Genomic DNA, 17,005 nt, shown 5'->3' on the forward strand with positions numbered 1-17,005 from the left:
TTGCCATAGCCCAAATATCTTCATGGATTGCTCTTGCCCTTTATTTTGGGCTTTAGCCAAAAGTCTTCCCTGTCCACTCTATCTGAAATTTCACACACATGCACCTAAATCTAGCATTTTATATTCTCCTTCCTGGCTTCATTTTTTCCCAAAGCATGTATTACTATCTAACAGCATATTTTACTTCTTTATCTTGGTTATCTTTTGGCTGTTTCCCTCTTCCAGAGGATGGGGACTTTTGTGTGTTTTGCTCATTGCTGTGTTCCTGGTGTCTAGAACAGTTTCGAACACATAATAGTTGCCCATGGATTACGTTAAATGAATGAAGGAATCTCAGACTTTCATCTGGGATCAATTTCTTTTTGCCTGAAATATATCCCATAAGGCAGAGGTTCTCAGCCTGAGCTGTATGTTTGAATCACCTGGGGAACTTTTAAAAATCCTATGCCCAGGTCACATCTCAGATCAATTGATTCGGAATATCTGGGGTGGGTACAGGTATCAGGAGTTTTTAAACTCTTTGGTGAGTGTAATGAGAAGCCAAGTTTGAGAACTGTTGTATTAGAAGTCCCTGTAAGGGTGAGTCTTCTCGTGACAAACTTTCTTGGTTTTTGTTTGAAAAATCTTTATTTAGACCTCACTCTTGAGAGACGTTCTTGCTGGGTATAGAATTCTAGCTGGCATTTCAGCACCTTAAAGACAGCATTCCATTGTCTTCTGGCTTCCATTGTTGCTGTTAAAACATCTTCACCTGTCAATCTAACTGCTGTTCTTTCTTTAAATAGCTTTATTGAGAAATAATTTATATATTATAAGATCCACCCATTTAAAGTGTACAATTTAATAGTTTTTAGTACAGAGTTGTGCAACTATCACCATGATCTAATTTTAGAACATTTTTAAAAAATATTTATTTGGCTGCGTCGAGTCTTAGTTGCGGCATGCGGGATCTTTGTTGCAGCATGCGGGATCTTTCGTTGCGGCGCACGGGCTCTTTGTTGCGGCACGTGGGCTCTCTAGTTTTGGCATGCAGGCTTAGTAGTTTCGGCACATGGGCTTTCTAGTTGTGGCGCACGGGCTCTAGAGCGTGTGAGCTTAGTTGCCCTGCGGCATGTGGGATCTTAATTCCCCGAACAGGGGTTGAACCCACTTCCCCTGCATTGGAAAGCAGATTCTTAACCACGGGACCACCAGGGAAGTCCCTAATTTTAGAACATTTTTACCACCCCCCAAAGAAACCCTGTACCCATAGCAGACACTATCTCCTACTCTCTAACCCCCTCTGCACTAGTCTACTTTTGGTCTCTATAGATTTTCCTATTCTGGACACTTTATATAAATTTAGTCTTACAATATGTGGTTCTTTGTGATTGATTTCTTCCATTTAGCATAATGCTTTTGAGATTCATCCATGTTGTACTGCTGTTCTCTTGAAAGTAATCTCTCTGGTTTTTTTCCCTCTGAATGCTTTTAAGATTTTTTTCTTTGTCTTTTCACATTTTCACTATGATGTGTCTGAGTGTAAAAATTTATGGAGTCTCTTGCCTCTGTGATTAATGTCAGCTTTCTATCTCACTAGTTCCCTCTTTAGCCACATCTAATCTGTGGTTTAACCCATCTGTTGAATTTTTTATTTTGTTTATTGTATTTTTCATTTTAGAAGTTCTTTTACGTTTTCAAATCCACTTTGTTACTTGATATAGTTTCCTATACTTTGGCCATAGTTTCAAACTTGTTATATATTTATTTAAGCACATTAAACGTTTCTGTTTTATAATGTCTATCTGATAGTATTGCTGTCTGAACTCTGAGTGTCTGTTTCTGCTGGTTTTCACTCCTATTGCCTTGTTTTCTTCTTCTGAGCCTGCAGTTTTATAATGGTCACGTTCACCTGAGCCCTGAATTCACCAGCACAAATTTGTACTGGAGGCAGATATGTTCTTTCAGTGTTCTGGTCTTAGCCTTCGTCCTTCAAGCGCAGAGCTGGCATTCACTTTGGACATTTTTCATTCCAGTGGGTAGACTCTGTAGTCATTCAAACCTGGCTTCAGTCCCATAGTTACACTATCTGTGTGGCCCTGGACAAAAGATTTCCCCTCTCTGGGCCTCAGTTTCTCCCTCTGTACAATGGTGATCATCATTGTCCCTCCCTCATAGGGCTGTTTTTAGGATCTGTATCAGTTGTTGGTTATTGATACATAGCAAATTACCCCAAAACTTAGCATCTTAAAACGATATAAACATGTAGATCTCACAGAGTTTCTATGGGTTAGGAATTCAGGAACAGTTTCTTAGGTAGTTTTTGGCTCAAGGTCTCTCAGAGGTTGTAGTTAAGATGTTGGCTGGAGCTTCAGTTATCTGAAGGCCTGACTGAGGCTGGACGATTGATGTTCAAGAAAGCCCACTCATAGGCCTGGTTGGTGCTGGTTATTTGCAGAATGTGTAAGTTCCTTACCACATGTATGTCTCCCTAGGGTACTTGAGTGTCCTAGCAACATGGCAGCTGGCTTTTCCCAGAACAGATGATCCAGAAGAATAAGGCAGAAGCCAAAATATATTTTATGGCCTGTACTTAAAGTCATACTCGTTTATTTTCACAGTTTCCTATTAGTTACACTGTCAGCCCAGCTCAGGGTAGGAGGGAACTGTATACAAGGGCATGGATACCAGGTGTTGCAGATCATCGAGGGCCATCTGGCTATCATGTATCAAATGAGATAGTGGATATAAAGCACTTAGAAGCATGCCTGGCATGTAGTATGTGCCCGTAAACATTAACCATCCCTAATAAGTGTCCTGGCTCTGCTCTAGGCATGTAGGGTCTACACAGCAACCACTTTACTTTACAAACACTTATTGAGCAGCTCTGTGTGCCAGGCACTGTTCTTGGAGCCAGGGAGACAGTTGTAAACAGAGCATATCCTTGGACTTATGAAACTCCCGCAAACAAATGATAGAGAATGTCCTGCCAGGTGGTGCTAAGTGCTGTGCAGAGCCACAAGGCCAGGTGAGGGGAGAGAGAACAAGGAGGGAAAGAGGGCTACATGTCTCTCCCCAGGATGCTGGTACAACTTAGGTGGTGGCTGAGATTTTGCCCTGATAAAGCCCCCCCAACATCTGTGAGCCCATCCTAGCATTACAGGCAGGTAGAATTTATGCCCTCTTTACACCCATTTGCAAACAAACCAGGGAGGCGCTAACATGAGCTCTCTGAGTCCCCAAGGAGGCAGGATTTCTCCAAACACAGAGGTTCTCCAACCCAGGGTGGTGGTTAAGATGCAGAACCCCGAGTGTTCTAACTCACTAGGTCTGCGCAGTGTCCAGGGATCTGCATTTTAAACAAGCACCCTAGGGGACTGACTGACCACCTCCGAGAACCCTGTTCTTCGGGCTTCAGCATGTAGGGGAGGGCATGCCCACTCTGAAGAGTCTCTAGGTCCAGCCTCAAGGGAAGGGCAGGGCTTAACTACACAAAAGGAAGGGAACAGTCTGAGGCCCAGAGACACCAAGCAGTTGGCCCAGGGATCTAGTACCTGCAAGGTTCAGTTTTAGGTGCACTGTAGTCAACTCACTTGATCAAGTATACCTCGTGTAGTATATTGAAGAAAGAAAAAAAGGCCACATATTATATTCAGGTCCTCCCTCTGAGAGGGAGAATTAATTTCCCCACCTCCTGGATCTGTCTGTGGGACATGCCGATGTGACAGAAGCACAGCTGGGGCACTGGGATTTGTTCTTGTTGCTTTTTGAAACCCCAAGACCACCACAGGAAGGAGCCAGCGCTGAGTCTGTTGGAGGCTGAGACCACGTAGAGCCGCGATGACCCATCCTAGCCGAGGCTCCCTGGAGCCTGCCAATCGGCAGACAAGTGAGTGAAGCTGAGCTGTCCTGGTGAGCCACCCTTTGCCTGCAGCCGCATGAGTGACCAGCTGAGCCCAGCCCAAACTGCTGACACAGACAGTCACGAACCACTATGTTTGGGGGTTTGTAATGCAGCAAAGACTGATACAGCCTAGTTACTGGGGAAGAGAATTTTCCTTCCTTCTCTTGTGGCAAGTTTTTCTTAGTCATGGTAATTAACACTAACTGCCCAACAGACAAACTGCAAATTGCAAAGACTTAACATAGGAAGCTTCATTTCTTGCTCAGTAAAATCTAGCGTGGATCTGGTGGTCCTCCTCTATCTTGTAGCTAAGGGAACGCATGGCCTCAAGTAGTTGTGGAAGGGAAAGACAGGGAATTGAGGCCCATCAGCTTTCAGTTGCTTTAGCCCAGAAGTGACCACCCCATGTCACTTCTACACACATACCATTGGTCAGAACTAGTCCTGTGACTGTAAGGGAGGCTAGGGCACGTAGGGGAGCATGGGACTTATTGGTGACGCTTGTCTTTGCCACAAAGAACATACCAGGTATAATTAATTTCTTCATTTGTGTGGTTATCTGTTTAACATCTGTCTCCTCTGTTAGACTGAAGTCCATGAGGGCAGGGACCACGTTGCATCCGTCTTGCACGGGACCTGCTCTACCGTTGGTTGGCATTAGGAATAGTTGTTGAATTGCTAGGTGAATGAATAATCGGGCAGGCCACAGTGTGATATTTTGTGTTGAGCTCCCAATTGCATGTAAAATCCCCAGTTAAATTTCTAACAGTCCCTCTCTCCCTGTAATATATAAAGTAATATATATGTATTACCTTTGATATTGTAAAACTCTTATACAGTGATCATTCAATGAATACAAAGAGAACATGAAAGTCCCCACTAATTGCAGTCGGGGGTGTGGTTATGCGCATTGTATTGCTTGGTGAGAGTGGATGTGTATTTTTTATTTTGATTTGCATTTTTATGTGACAGTTTTCTCGTGGCTGCCTCAGCGTGGCCTTGGCAAGAGTTCCTGCTTCAAGGCAAAACCAGGTGAGTTGTTCTCTCTGTTGTGTGGTTTTGGATGAACCTTTTGCTCTCTCTAAACCTCATTTTTCAGGAATTCAGTGGCTGTCCAGTGGTCAGGACTCCATGCTTTCACTGCCATGGGCCTGGGTTCAATCCCTGGTCGGGGAACTAAGACCCCGCAAGCCACGTGGTGTGGCCAAAATAAATAAATAGTAAACCTCATTTTTCTTATCTGTGAAATGACAAGAGCATCTGCCTCATAGAGTTGTCGTGAGGCTTGGATGAGTCTCTCCGTGTAATGTAGATAAAGACCTGCCACTTGGCAGCCCCCGTTTTCTATAAGCTGTCCCCCCTTGCCCTTGTTCCACAGGCACCAGGGAGAACACAGCTTGTGAGGGAGCTGGGGCAGGATCTATGGGAGGGCTTGGGGGAAGGGTGAAAGTTGGGGACTGCTCCATGAGACCCTAGACAGAGCTAGGCCCTGTTCTGGGTGATGCTGGGTGCACAGAGAGGAGGCTGACTTGTCCCTGTCTATATTAGTTAGCATTTGCTGTGTAACAAAACATCCTAAAACTTAATGGCTTAAAACGATGATCATTTTATTTAGCCCATGATCCTGTGGGTCAGTTGGGGAATTCTTCTGGTCTGGGTCAGCCTGACTGAACTCTGCATTTGTAGTCAGCTGGGGGGTCAACTGGTGGCTGGAGGATCTAGGATAGCTTCCTTCACCTGTCTGCGGTTAGCAGGCTATTGGCTGAGCTACCACAGTTCTCTTACTCGTGCTTTCTCCCGCTACCTCCTCCTTCTCAGAATTTGATTTTGTTCATTTATCACTACCCCACCCTCCCAACCCCCCACACGTAGCATGAGCCTCAGGGAGGCTGCTCCCACCTACAGCTGGAGAACTGGCATGATTAATTAACATAACTGCATTTCCCTTGCTGGTGATTGGCCAGGAGGTCACAGTGGCCCAGTTCTGGCCAAAACGTCTGTTAGGAGTGCTCCTGGGAAAGACTTCCCCATCCCATGGAAAAGCTAGAGAGAGAACAACTAACTCTGACTGAGGACTTGTTATGCCAGCCACTGTTTATTCGAAGTGCTTTAGCTAAAATAACCCATTTGATTCTCCTGAGTTAGGTATTATTATCCCTCATTTTACAGATTAAGAATCTGAGGTATAGAGTGATTCAGAAACTTGCTGAGGGTCAAACAGCTAGTGAGTGTTGGAGCCAGGATTTAATTCCAGGTAACCTGACTCCAGAGTACTGAGTTCTCAAGTACTACCACGCCACCTTCCTTCTTCCTCTGGTCATGGGTCTCTCTTATGTGACACCTGGGGCTGCCATAGCCATTGTACGAGCAGTTACCTGGGACAACAGAGCAAAGAGACAGAATGAGCCTAGGGAGCCAGGTCCTTGCTAACAGCTCTGAGAGCCGAATCAACCAGCGTGAAGCCCATTCCCCGCCTGTCGACCTCTTGCTTTGTGTGAAATACGTTTTCTTCTTTTCAAAGCCACTTTAACTCACGGTTTCAGTTACATGCAGCCAAAAAGTATCCTGAGACACCAAGACATCCAGAAGGAACAGAGGGAATGAGGGAAGACCTACTGGGTCTTCTGTTCTCATGAACCACTCAAGCTGAGATTGACACACAAGGCCTCTGGCCTTTCACCCTGGGGCTGGTTTGGAGGCAGACAAAACTCATAAGAGATGGGGAGGAGAAGATGGATGAAATAACCAGGAGAAATGACAGTACTTCATAATTCCTTTATTAGGCACAAGATAAAAACATATACTCATGGCATCCAAATCCCACAGTGTTGACATAGGGTCCTGGACCCCAAGTGTCCCCAGAACAGAGCTTGGGACTTTTCAGGAGGTCAGGGGACAGAACCTGCCTGATCTCGGCCCCCAACTCTGGTGCTCAGGTCAGGGGCCACTGAGGTGGACAGGCCTGGCCCTTCACTCCAAACTACTCTTTGAGTTAGATGAAGACCAGCCTCACCATTTGCACTCTTGATCTTCCAGCCCAAATCCTTGGCTCAGGCCTGGATGGAGAAGCCCTTGACCAAGAGGACAGAGCTGCTGGGGGCACAATTCCCAGCATGGTCTGGGCTCTAGAGTCCTGAGTTACAGGGGAGGAGCCTGGAGCCTTTGGCACAGGGATGCTTCCCTTTCTCTGAAAAGGTGCAAGATACAAAGGCAGCTCGGTTGTTTGTGTAAGGGACTGTCCCATGTCAGAGGTACCTGGGCATCAGCATGAGTGGATGCCGATACCTGCACTGTGGGTGCTCAGTGTAGACACTGCCCAGTGGGCCTGGAAAGTGTTGTCAACTCTGTGAGCAGGAGTTTTGTCTCTGTCGTTCACTGCTGTGTTCCCAGCACTGGGAGTGGCACTTGGCACAGTGAGCTCCCGAGGACTCGGTGAGGCACGAGCTCATGTGCACAGGTGTGTGCGTCCAGCACGCTCCACACACACCTCCTCCTCTCTCCCTCCCAGAAGGCACTTAAGGTTCGGCTCAGTTCAAAGAGGCAGGAGAGAGCTTAGAGATACCCCAGCCTCAACTGGCAGTCTGGGGCTGAGAGTCCAGTACGGTCACGTTAGCCGTAGAGACACACATCTCTCTCTCCCTCCTCCTCCGCCTCCTCCAGCCCCAGCCCTTCTGGGACCACCTGGTCAGCCTCGCAGACGCTGGATCGCGAGGGGGGTGTAGGGACCACATTCTCCCGCAGCCAAGGGTGCAGCAGGATGCCTGAGGCCGTGAGCCGCTCAGCTGGCTCCCTTCGGAGGAGGCAGCGGACCAGGCAGCGGGCCGGGGCCGAGAGGCCCTCGGGCAGGGCGAAGGCCCCACGGCGGATCTTGCCGAAGAGCAGAGCAGGCTCTGAGTCCTGGAAGGGGTAGTGGCCAGCCAGCATGGTGAAGAGGGCCACGCCCAGGCTCCAGACGTCTGCCGCCTTGCCGGAGTAGGATGGCTGGGAACTGAGGATCTCGGGGCCCACATAGGCTGGGCACGCGTGCTTGTCCCACAAGGAGTCGTCAGGCCCGGTCAGCACACAGGCGTCCTCCAGGTTCTCCAGCACCAGCTTTGTCCTGTGCAGGGGGAGAGACAGGGGGTCAGATAGTGGGACCCCCACGCCACCACCCCACACTGTCACACTTAATGGCATCCATTTCCCAAGTGCCTGCTGGCATTTGCCAGACATGAGCCAGTCCTGTGAGGCTGGATGATTGATTAATGCCGTATTACACATGAGGAAGTCTAGGCTCAGAGAGATTAAGTCATGTCTTAAGGTCACAGAGCAATTAAATTTGAACTAGGACTCTGAGAGGAACACATTTCCCAACAGTCTGTGGGGCGGGGGCCCGGTGTGGGGAGGTGCGTGAGGTGGCTGAGGGCATTAAGCCTCTATTAAGCTAGATGCAAACTTAGGGTCTAGGCAGGTAACAAAATTAGAAGTAGGAAGTGGGGACTGTGCCAACTATCTCAGCACAAACCCTGCCTAAAAAGGGCACCACTAACAACATTACAGTCAGTATTTGGAGTGTCCACTGCGAACCTGACCCTGGGCTGAGCTTCTACCTGGTGTATGTCATTTCACCCTCATACAACCGATGAGGAAGAGGCCATTTTGCAGCCACGGGAAGCAGGGCTGGGACTGAAGCTCTCTCCGGCCCAGAGCCAGCGCTATGAGCTGCTTATGTAGTTCCCAGGTGGCTCCATGGTCCCCTTTTCCACAAGAGAAGTCAGAGATCATAGTTTAATGAAAAAAATCCCAGCTTTTAAAAAGTTAGCAACCAATTTTATTTATTTTTTAATTAATTAATTTTGGCTGCACTGGGTCTTTATTGTGGTGCACGGGCTCTCTAGTTGTGGTGCAGGCTCAGTAGTTGCGGCACGCGGGCTTAGTTGAGGTATGTAGGATCTTAGTTCCCTGACCAGGGATCGAACGGGGGGCCCCTGCATTGGGAGCGTGGATAACCATTGGACCACCAGGAAAGTCCCTTTTTTTTTAAAATTTTTTGGCCATGCCGCGTGGCCTGTGGGATTCCAGTTCCCTGACCAGGGATCAAACTTGGGGCCCCCGCAGTGGAAGCCTAGAGTCCCAACCACTGGACCACCCGCGGATTCCCGCAACCAATTTTAATTAAAAACACAAACGAACAGGAATGTGGGGCAAAAAAAAAGGGTGTGTAGACCCCCATTTGCAACTTCTGCTTTAAATAACTCCCACGGCGCTTCCCTGGTGGCACCGTGGTTAAGAATCTGCCTGCCACTGCAGGGGACATGGGTTCGAGCCCTGGTCTGGGACGATCCCACATGCTGAAGAGCAACTAAGCCCGTGTGCCATAACTACTGAGACTGCGTGCCACAACTACTGAAGCCCACGTGCCTAGAGCCTGTGCTTGGCAACAAGAGAAGCCACCACAATGAGGAGCCCGCGCACCGCAACAAATAGTAGCCCCCGCTAGCCACAACTAGAGAAAGCCCGTGTGCAGCAATGAAGACCCAACGCAGCCATAAATAAATAAATTAATTAATTATAAATAAATAAATAACTCCCACCGAGCACTCTAGACTACTTTAATAGGAAGCATACTATTACCACTGCTTTAATCTTGTTCCCATGACACCACTTCCTGGGTGCCTGTCTGAAAATGCTGACTAGTCCTGTGAATCACTGCACAGGGGGTGGGCTGAGGTGTTAGCACTATTGGCCCATTTTTCAGATAAAGAAGTCAAGGTTCGGGGCTTCCCTGGTGGCGCAGTGATTGAGAGTCCGCCTGCCGATGCAGGGGACACGGGTTCGTGCCCCGGTCCAGGAAGATCCCACATGCCGCGGAGCAACTGGGCCCATGAGCCTGGCCGCTGAGCCTGCGCGTCCGGAGCCTGTGCTCCGCAACAGGAGAGACCACAATAGTGAGAGGCCCGCGTACCGCAAAAAAAAAAAAAAAAAAAAAGAAGTCAAGCTTCAGTCAGGTGAAGCCATTGCTCAAGGACAAATTGCAAGTTAAAAAGTAGAACCAGAATTTGAACCCAGGTTTCTTTGATTCCACCATCTCTCTTCTGATGGTGCTTCTCAAACTATTGCCTTGAAAAGGGAAGAAAGTACTTTTCTCACTTCTGGGTGGTCTGGGGGTGTTGTACTTACCCTAAGCTCAAAATTATTTGAAGCTGTGTATTAGCTTAAAAATCATTATAAAATTTACATTCTACTTCTTACTAAAAGCATGTTCATTTTAGTATAGAATGTAAAAGGAATTAGAAAACCACCCTTAGGCAAACATCCTAGGAATAACTGCTACAGGCAGAATGGATGGTGGCTGAAATTAGTGGGTGAAAGTTTAAGGAGAAACAGGATATTTACATGCAGAGCCCTAAAGAACCTCATAGTACAGATTAATTACAAGGTATTGCCCAAGGTATTTATTATTTTTTTTTTAATTTTAATTTTTTTTTGGCGGTACGCGGGCCTCTCACTGTTGTGACCTCTCCCGTTGTGGAGCACAGTCTCCGGACGTGCAGGCTCAGTGGCCATGGCTCACGGGCCCAGCCGCTCCACGGCATGTGGGATCTTCCCGGACTGGGGCACGAACCAGTGTCCCCTGCATTGGCAGGCGGACTCTCAACCACTGCGCCACCAGGGAAGCCCCCAAGGTATTTATTAATTATAAATGGTAAATTAGGAAACTTCCAGTGGAGAAACTTGGTAGAAGCCACCTTAACCAAAGATTGAGGTTAACATCACAGCAATCCGTATCAGCAGCCCATATCTCCTGATAGGATGGGCTGAGAAGACCCTATGGCTTCTGTGGTATTCTTGCCAAAAATGCATAACCTCAATCTAACTGTGACCAGAACATCAGTCAAGGCCTTATCCGTGGCCACGCTCACCTCTCCGGGTCAGTAAAGATGAAGCGCTGCAGCTTGAGGTCGCGCAGGACCAGCCCGTGCTGGTGGCAGTGTGCCAGGATGGTGGCCATCTGGCGGAAGAGAGCTGCGGCCTCGGGCTCCAGGAGGCGCCGCCGGCGACGCACCAGGCTGTGCATGTCCCCATGCGGCCGTGGGAAGAAGGCGTAGAGGTGCCGCGTGCCTGTCAGGACCTCCACCGGCCGGGCCACATGGCAGTGGTGGGGCAGGCGCAAGTATGGCTCCAGCACCGCCAGGGCCTCACAGGCCGGGTACACCTGTGGGAGCATGGTGTGAACACGGGTGGGGACCCCGTGGGGCCCAGGTCGGCCTTGCAGCCAGTCACAGCCAACTACTGTGTGCTGGGCCTTGTGCCCCAGCACTTCAGCAGCAGGTCACTCAATCCTGACCAAGCGGAGGGCCACACGGCCAGCAAGGGACAGAGCTGAGACTGAATCCCTGTTCTCCATCATCCGGGCTCTTAGCTGCGAGCTCATATGGCCTTAAACCTCAGATAATTTAAAATAACAGGTAACCTGAACAAAAATAACCCCCGCAAACAGAGGGCATCCAAAAGAGGAGATCATGCAGAAGTAACTCATCCTTCCCCTCATCATCAATACGGCTACCATTCTCTAGGATTCACTGCCCACCCACCCTTTCCTTTATTCCACAAGCAGGCATTGAATGCCTACCTGTACCAGCCACTGGGGCGCTAACTTGACTGACAGCCATGGTCCCCGCCCTCCTGGTGCCCATAGTCCAATACATGAGACAGTAAACAGGCCAAAAAAACTAAATGCTTACAAATTCTGATAAGAATTGCAAAGGAATGCTGGAATAAAGAGCATTCTGGCAGGAGGCACCTATTTTAGAAAGTGTAGTCTGGAAGGGACTCTGAGGAAGTGACCTGAATGACTGAGGTGCCCAAGGGATAAGCTTTCTAGGTGGGAGGCACAGGAAGTGCAAAGGCCCTGAGGCAGGAAAGAACCTGAGCTGCTCTAGAAACCCAGCCAAAGATCAGTATGGCTAGAATGGGGTGGGGGAGGAGGGTGGGGCCCGTGGTGAGAGTGGGGAGGTTGTGGGGAAAGATGCTAGGGGCTTTATGGACATTAGATGGAAACCTTGCCATATTCCTGAAAGGATGTTCAGAGGAAGGTGACTTGGAAGCCACACAGCTAATCAGTGGTAGAGCAGTCTACTCACTTTGGTTTATCTGCCTTTAAACCCTTTGCTTGTTATTTTGTCTGTGACACACAGAAAGTAAAAATAAATAACTAAAGCATATATATATTTAATCCATGAAAAAATGTAAGTAGATGTGTTAAAACAAAACAGTTGGGGTGGCTTGGAGGCAATAATCCAAAAACGGAGACGTTTTTAAAAGTCAGGGCAAGCGCATCCCTGCCTCTGAGCATTTGCACTTGCTTTTCCTGCCACCTGAATGTTCTCCTCTAGATACCCACAGGGCTGGCTCCCCCAGTGCACTAGTCACTGCTCAAAGTCACCTCCTCAAAGAGGTCTTTCTGGACTTCCCAGCTAAGATCACCTTCACCCCCTCCCCTCCCCACTCCCTTCTCTCCCATCTCCTAGTTTTTCTCCATAGCAGTTAAGATCACCTGATGTATATTTTACTCATTCACCCCCAGCGCGAACTGTGGGGGCAGAGCTTGGTCTACTTTTGAGCCACAGCATGGTACATGGTGCATGGTGCACGGAACGTACAAGTGCTCACTGAGAGTTTGCTGAATTAATGAATAAGGCAATAATCTAGGAAGACAGGATGTAGATCTTTCTACACACCGACCAGAAAAGCCTAGGCAATGTGGAAACGGCAGGTCGGCCCCCACAGCTCACGCTGGACATAGGAACAGGCACATCCCAGAAGATTTCTTTACATGTTCCTAAATGTCCAGGGCCATGTGAAAGCACGGTGCTTCTGGCTCCAGCTTGCCATGTCGTTCCTCTCAGCATGGACCTCCCTCCCCAGGGGAACAGAAAAAAACCTGTGGTGCTGCAGGAAGGGGACCCAGAGTTCAGGGGTTCCTTAGAGCACCTGCGGTAGCCCTGGGGACCAGCATCAGGCAGCCCAGAGCCCAGTGTGATGTCCAGATCTGGCCCTGCCCGCTGCACCCCCATCAACAGGAGCTGGAGCCACCGTTGCTGCTCCTCCCAGTTGGATGGAGGCTTCAGTCCCTCTGCCTCTCTGTGCCTTCCCAAGGGGACCCAGCCCCCTTCTACCCCTCCCTGTGTACCTGGGTCTCCCTATCCTCCTTACCCCTGCCCACCAGAGCAAACCTGCCCTGCCTGTATCTGAACCACCTGTCCTAGCATGAGGCCCACGGCTCTGGGCTTAACCTGCTTGGGCCCAATCTCAGCTCTGACACCTCTTGGCTTTGTGAGGTGGCAAGTAACCACAGCTTTCTGAACCTCAGAGCCTGTCCTCTATCTCTAGAATGGGCCCAATAATAGTAGCTACCTCATAGACTATGTGAAGATTAGAGGAGTGATGCAGACTAGACAATCAACATAGTACCTGGTGCACAGTAAACACCTACGATTATGCTTTCTCATCTCTGTCCTTGTGAGCTGAGACCTGGCAGTGTCCTGTATGGGTCACTTGGCCCTGCCTGTTGCCTGAATTCTGCCAAGAACTCTGATTACTGTCAGGAACCCTGGACTGTGCCCTAGGATCCAGGCTTGATGCCATGTGGCTTCATGCATGGCCCTTCTCCTCTTGACCTCAGTCTTTCCATCTGTAAAATGGCCACTGGTAGGCCCAATGACCTCCAGGTTCCCAGGAGTTCTGATGTCTACCATATCTCATCTTACCCTGTGCAAATACTTTAAATGGCTCCCCACAGCCTAGTGGGGGCTTCTTCCTAATGCTTTCACAACCAGTGGCTTCAAGCTCTCATCTGCTGGCCCTGTCTGCACCCCCTCTCCACTCCGGCCACAATGAAGTCCTTTTAATTCTCTGAAGTGCCTTGCCCTCAATCCTGTAGGCCTCTGTTTCCCCTGCCTGGAACTCCCTTCTCCCACTTTTCCCTGGCTGACTCCTACTCAGCCTTTTCTGACTCTGCCTTTGAATACACTAGAGGCTTCTCTGTGCTCTCATGGCCCCTAAGCTCCACCCCAGCAACATTTATCATACTATGGGGCCTAAGCTGTGAACTCCCCCAGGGCTGGGACCATCTGGTTTACCTCTCGGTTTCAGCCCAGCCTGGAGCTTGACAGAGAGCTGGGGATTCACTGGTTGCTTCCCCAACAAAAACAGAACTAAATTAATATAAGGGTCCCTCAGCCCTGGCAATCCTTTCCCAGCCCCCTGTGATGCTTGGGGACAGTGGTCCCTGGGGCATGTACCTTGCAGATGTACTCCGTGCCTGTGGGGCAGTGCAGGGTGCGGTAGGTCCGGCTGCCCTCCTCAGGCTCCAGGAGAACATAGGGTCCAAGCCTGGAGGCAGTGGTCACAGCAGGGGTGTGAACTGGAGCAGGGGGTGGGCTCAGGGGCAGTTGGCAGGAGGGCAGCCCGGGCTGGGGCCCACATCGAGCATGTTTCTGGGTGGGACACTCAGTGTCTAGGTCATCATCCAACTCCAACCGCTTCTTCCTGGAGGGGGCACCCTCAGGAACAGCCAGAGAGGTGGCTTGCATCTAGAAAGAAGGGGAGAAAAGCACTAAAATGAGGCTGCTCGGTGTCCCCTCTTTTCGTCTGCTGGTGGAGGATACACTGGCACAGGCTTTATGAAGGGTGACTTGGCGGTATGCATTAAATGGACAAATGCATATACCCTTGGCTGGGTGTCCCACTTCTGGGAATTTATCCTCCAATTTAAATGCCTACCAAAAAATTAAACATGTGAAAGGCTGCTAATCAGAGCCTTGCGTCTACCAGCAAAAAGCAGGAAATTCCCCCAGATGTCCAGCAGTAGAAGACTGGTTAAAACATCACGGTAGAGCCACACAGTGGAATACTATACAGCTCTGAAAAAGACCAGGAACTCTCTACATACTGATGCAATGATGCAAGTACAAGGTTATCCCTACAGCCCATGTGATAGAAACAATTAAATGCCCATCATTAGGAGACTGGTTAAATACATTATATTTCTCTATATGTGGAACAGTTGTAGCCATATAAAAGACTGAGGAAATTCTTTATGTGCTAATTGGAAAGATCTCCAGAGTGAAATGTTAAGTGAAAAAAAAGCACAGTGGAGAGGTAGATTTGATGGTTGGTGAGAGGGAGGAAGAGAGACTTTGCACTGTATCTGTTGAGTGCTGTAGTATAGGCAGCTATTACCTCTGAAAGGTAGGGAGGGATGCAAGGAGGGGGAGGGGGAGTAGGGATGATGAAGGATGATGAATCAATGAAGTGTATACTGAATTTACATATGAATGGATGTTCTGGAATGAATATACTTATTGTCAAGTGAACAAAGCTAGCTGCTGAACAGTGTACCCAAGATGATCTCATTTATGTAAAAAAACCCACCAGCATGTAATATGATGTATCTGCATATTTGTATATATAGGTGTGTAAATGCACAGGAAAAGGTCTGGAAGGACCCAGACTAAATTCAGTAGCTTCTGGCCTCCTGAGAGACTCCAGAAGAGGAAGGGATTTGGTAGGGACGCAAGGGAATTTTCAATTTCAATAATTTAAAATAAAGATTCCACATTCACTTAGTGCTTGAGTATTTCAAAACAGATGAGGTGTATTTCTTTTTTAAAATGTGAACTTTGTTTACATGCAGAGTTAGTCCACCAGCCAACTCAGTTTTACCATCAGGTGAGAATGAGGCAGGGAGGGGAGGTCTCTCAAAGCCCCAAGATTCACTCATTCAACTTCAGAGGAAGCACCCCGCACCCCCACCCCGGGTACAGCTGTGTCACCGTGTGTGTGGTGGGTGGAGGAGAGTGCAAAGGCATGTCAGGGAGGAAAGGTTCTCTCCAGGACCCGTCTGCCCACCCATCCAGGCTCCAGATGAGGAACAAGGAGGCCCAGGTATGAGGTGTGAGAGGGAGATAGACTTCAGCCATGTGAAGACCTTCCCAACAGTCCTAGGCAGGATTAGGGGGAAACATCACTCAGTCAGTTCTCTGACTGAAGCCCATCTCTCCAATCATGCCAAATGCATGGGCTCCCAAATGCATGGGCTGCCTTGGGAGGGAGGGAGCCCCCATCTCGAATGAAAGACCATAATCCCATCTTGGTAAGAATGCATTAGGGGGTGACCGTAATCAGATATTCCCTGGATGTCATCCTGGCTCAGACCCTTCCTGGCTGGCGAGCCCTAGGCAAGTTCTTCAAAATTCCTGAGCCTCCATTCCCTCATCTGTAAAGTGGATGCAAACCCCATAAGATTTTTGTAATGATGAAATGAAAATACAAATAAATTAACATGGCCCTGTTGCAGGGTAGGTGTCAGGAAATGGTCACTACTGTTGGTTTGTTATTATTATTATCATTATTACTCACAGCTGACGATGCTGAAGTGCCACCCTTGGGAGTCTCAGAAACTTCTGCAGGGATGAGGTTAGGATGACACTCCTTACTGCACTGGCTATTCAGAGAGCAGAGCAAGATGATCGCTGTCTGTGTAGATGCTTCGTGCCCTGCAAAGCCTGAGACTCCCTGGAGTGGCTCTCCCGTGGCCACATCGGCACCCCAGGCTGCTTTTGCCCTATCCAGGGCTCAGAGCCTGGTAGGGCCTGGGATGAGCTCCATTGGACAGATGGGGTAACTGAGTCTATAGGTGAACAAGGGAATTTGCATGCCACAGGGCAAGACTAAAATCTCTGCAGTAGGATGGAGGCAGCCCCTAATTTCTACCTCTTGCTGTTCCCTGACACTCCCAGGGGAATAAGGGCGGGTCATACCAAACACACACACTCACACAACCCAGGGCAGACGGGTGTACACACGCCCCCTCAAAACACACTCTGTCCAAGCCAGCCAGCCAAGGCACACATACAAGGCAGAGAGGGGCACCCACATTATTAAGAGACACACACCTCGCCCTCCACCGGCAAGCTTGCACGCACACGCACAGAGCTCTCCCAACTATCATACTCACGACTGCAGGACGGATACCAACAAGGCCACACGCTCAGTCTGACCCCCCGCCCACCCCGCCCCCACAGCGAAGGCAGTGGGCGGCCTCGCCCCGTCCTCGGCAGCCGGGATCGGAAGCCGTGG

The 17,005-nt window shown here is 49.1% G+C and overlaps 1 protein-coding gene across 1 annotated transcript; it reads right to left on the minus strand.

The window, feature by feature from the left end:
• Positions 1-6,672: 6,672 nt before the first annotated feature.
• TRIB3 (tribbles pseudokinase 3) lies at positions 6,673-14,457 on the minus strand (the record flags this gene model as incomplete). Its single annotated transcript, XM_082671302.1, has 3 exons — positions 6,673-7,982; positions 10,786-11,078; positions 14,167-14,457. 3 exons carry the CDS (start codon positions 14,455-14,457, stop codon positions 7,493-7,495), a joined length of 1,074 nt encoding a protein of 357 aa, XP_082527428.1. The 3' UTR covers positions 6,673-7,492.
• Positions 14,458-17,005: the final 2,548 nt, after the last annotated feature.

The sequence above is a fragment of the Grampus griseus genome (assembly GCF_964374135.1).
Source record: "Grampus griseus genome assembly, chromosome: 14".
Taxonomy (NCBI): domain Eukaryota; kingdom Metazoa; phylum Chordata; class Mammalia; order Artiodactyla; family Delphinidae; genus Grampus; species Grampus griseus.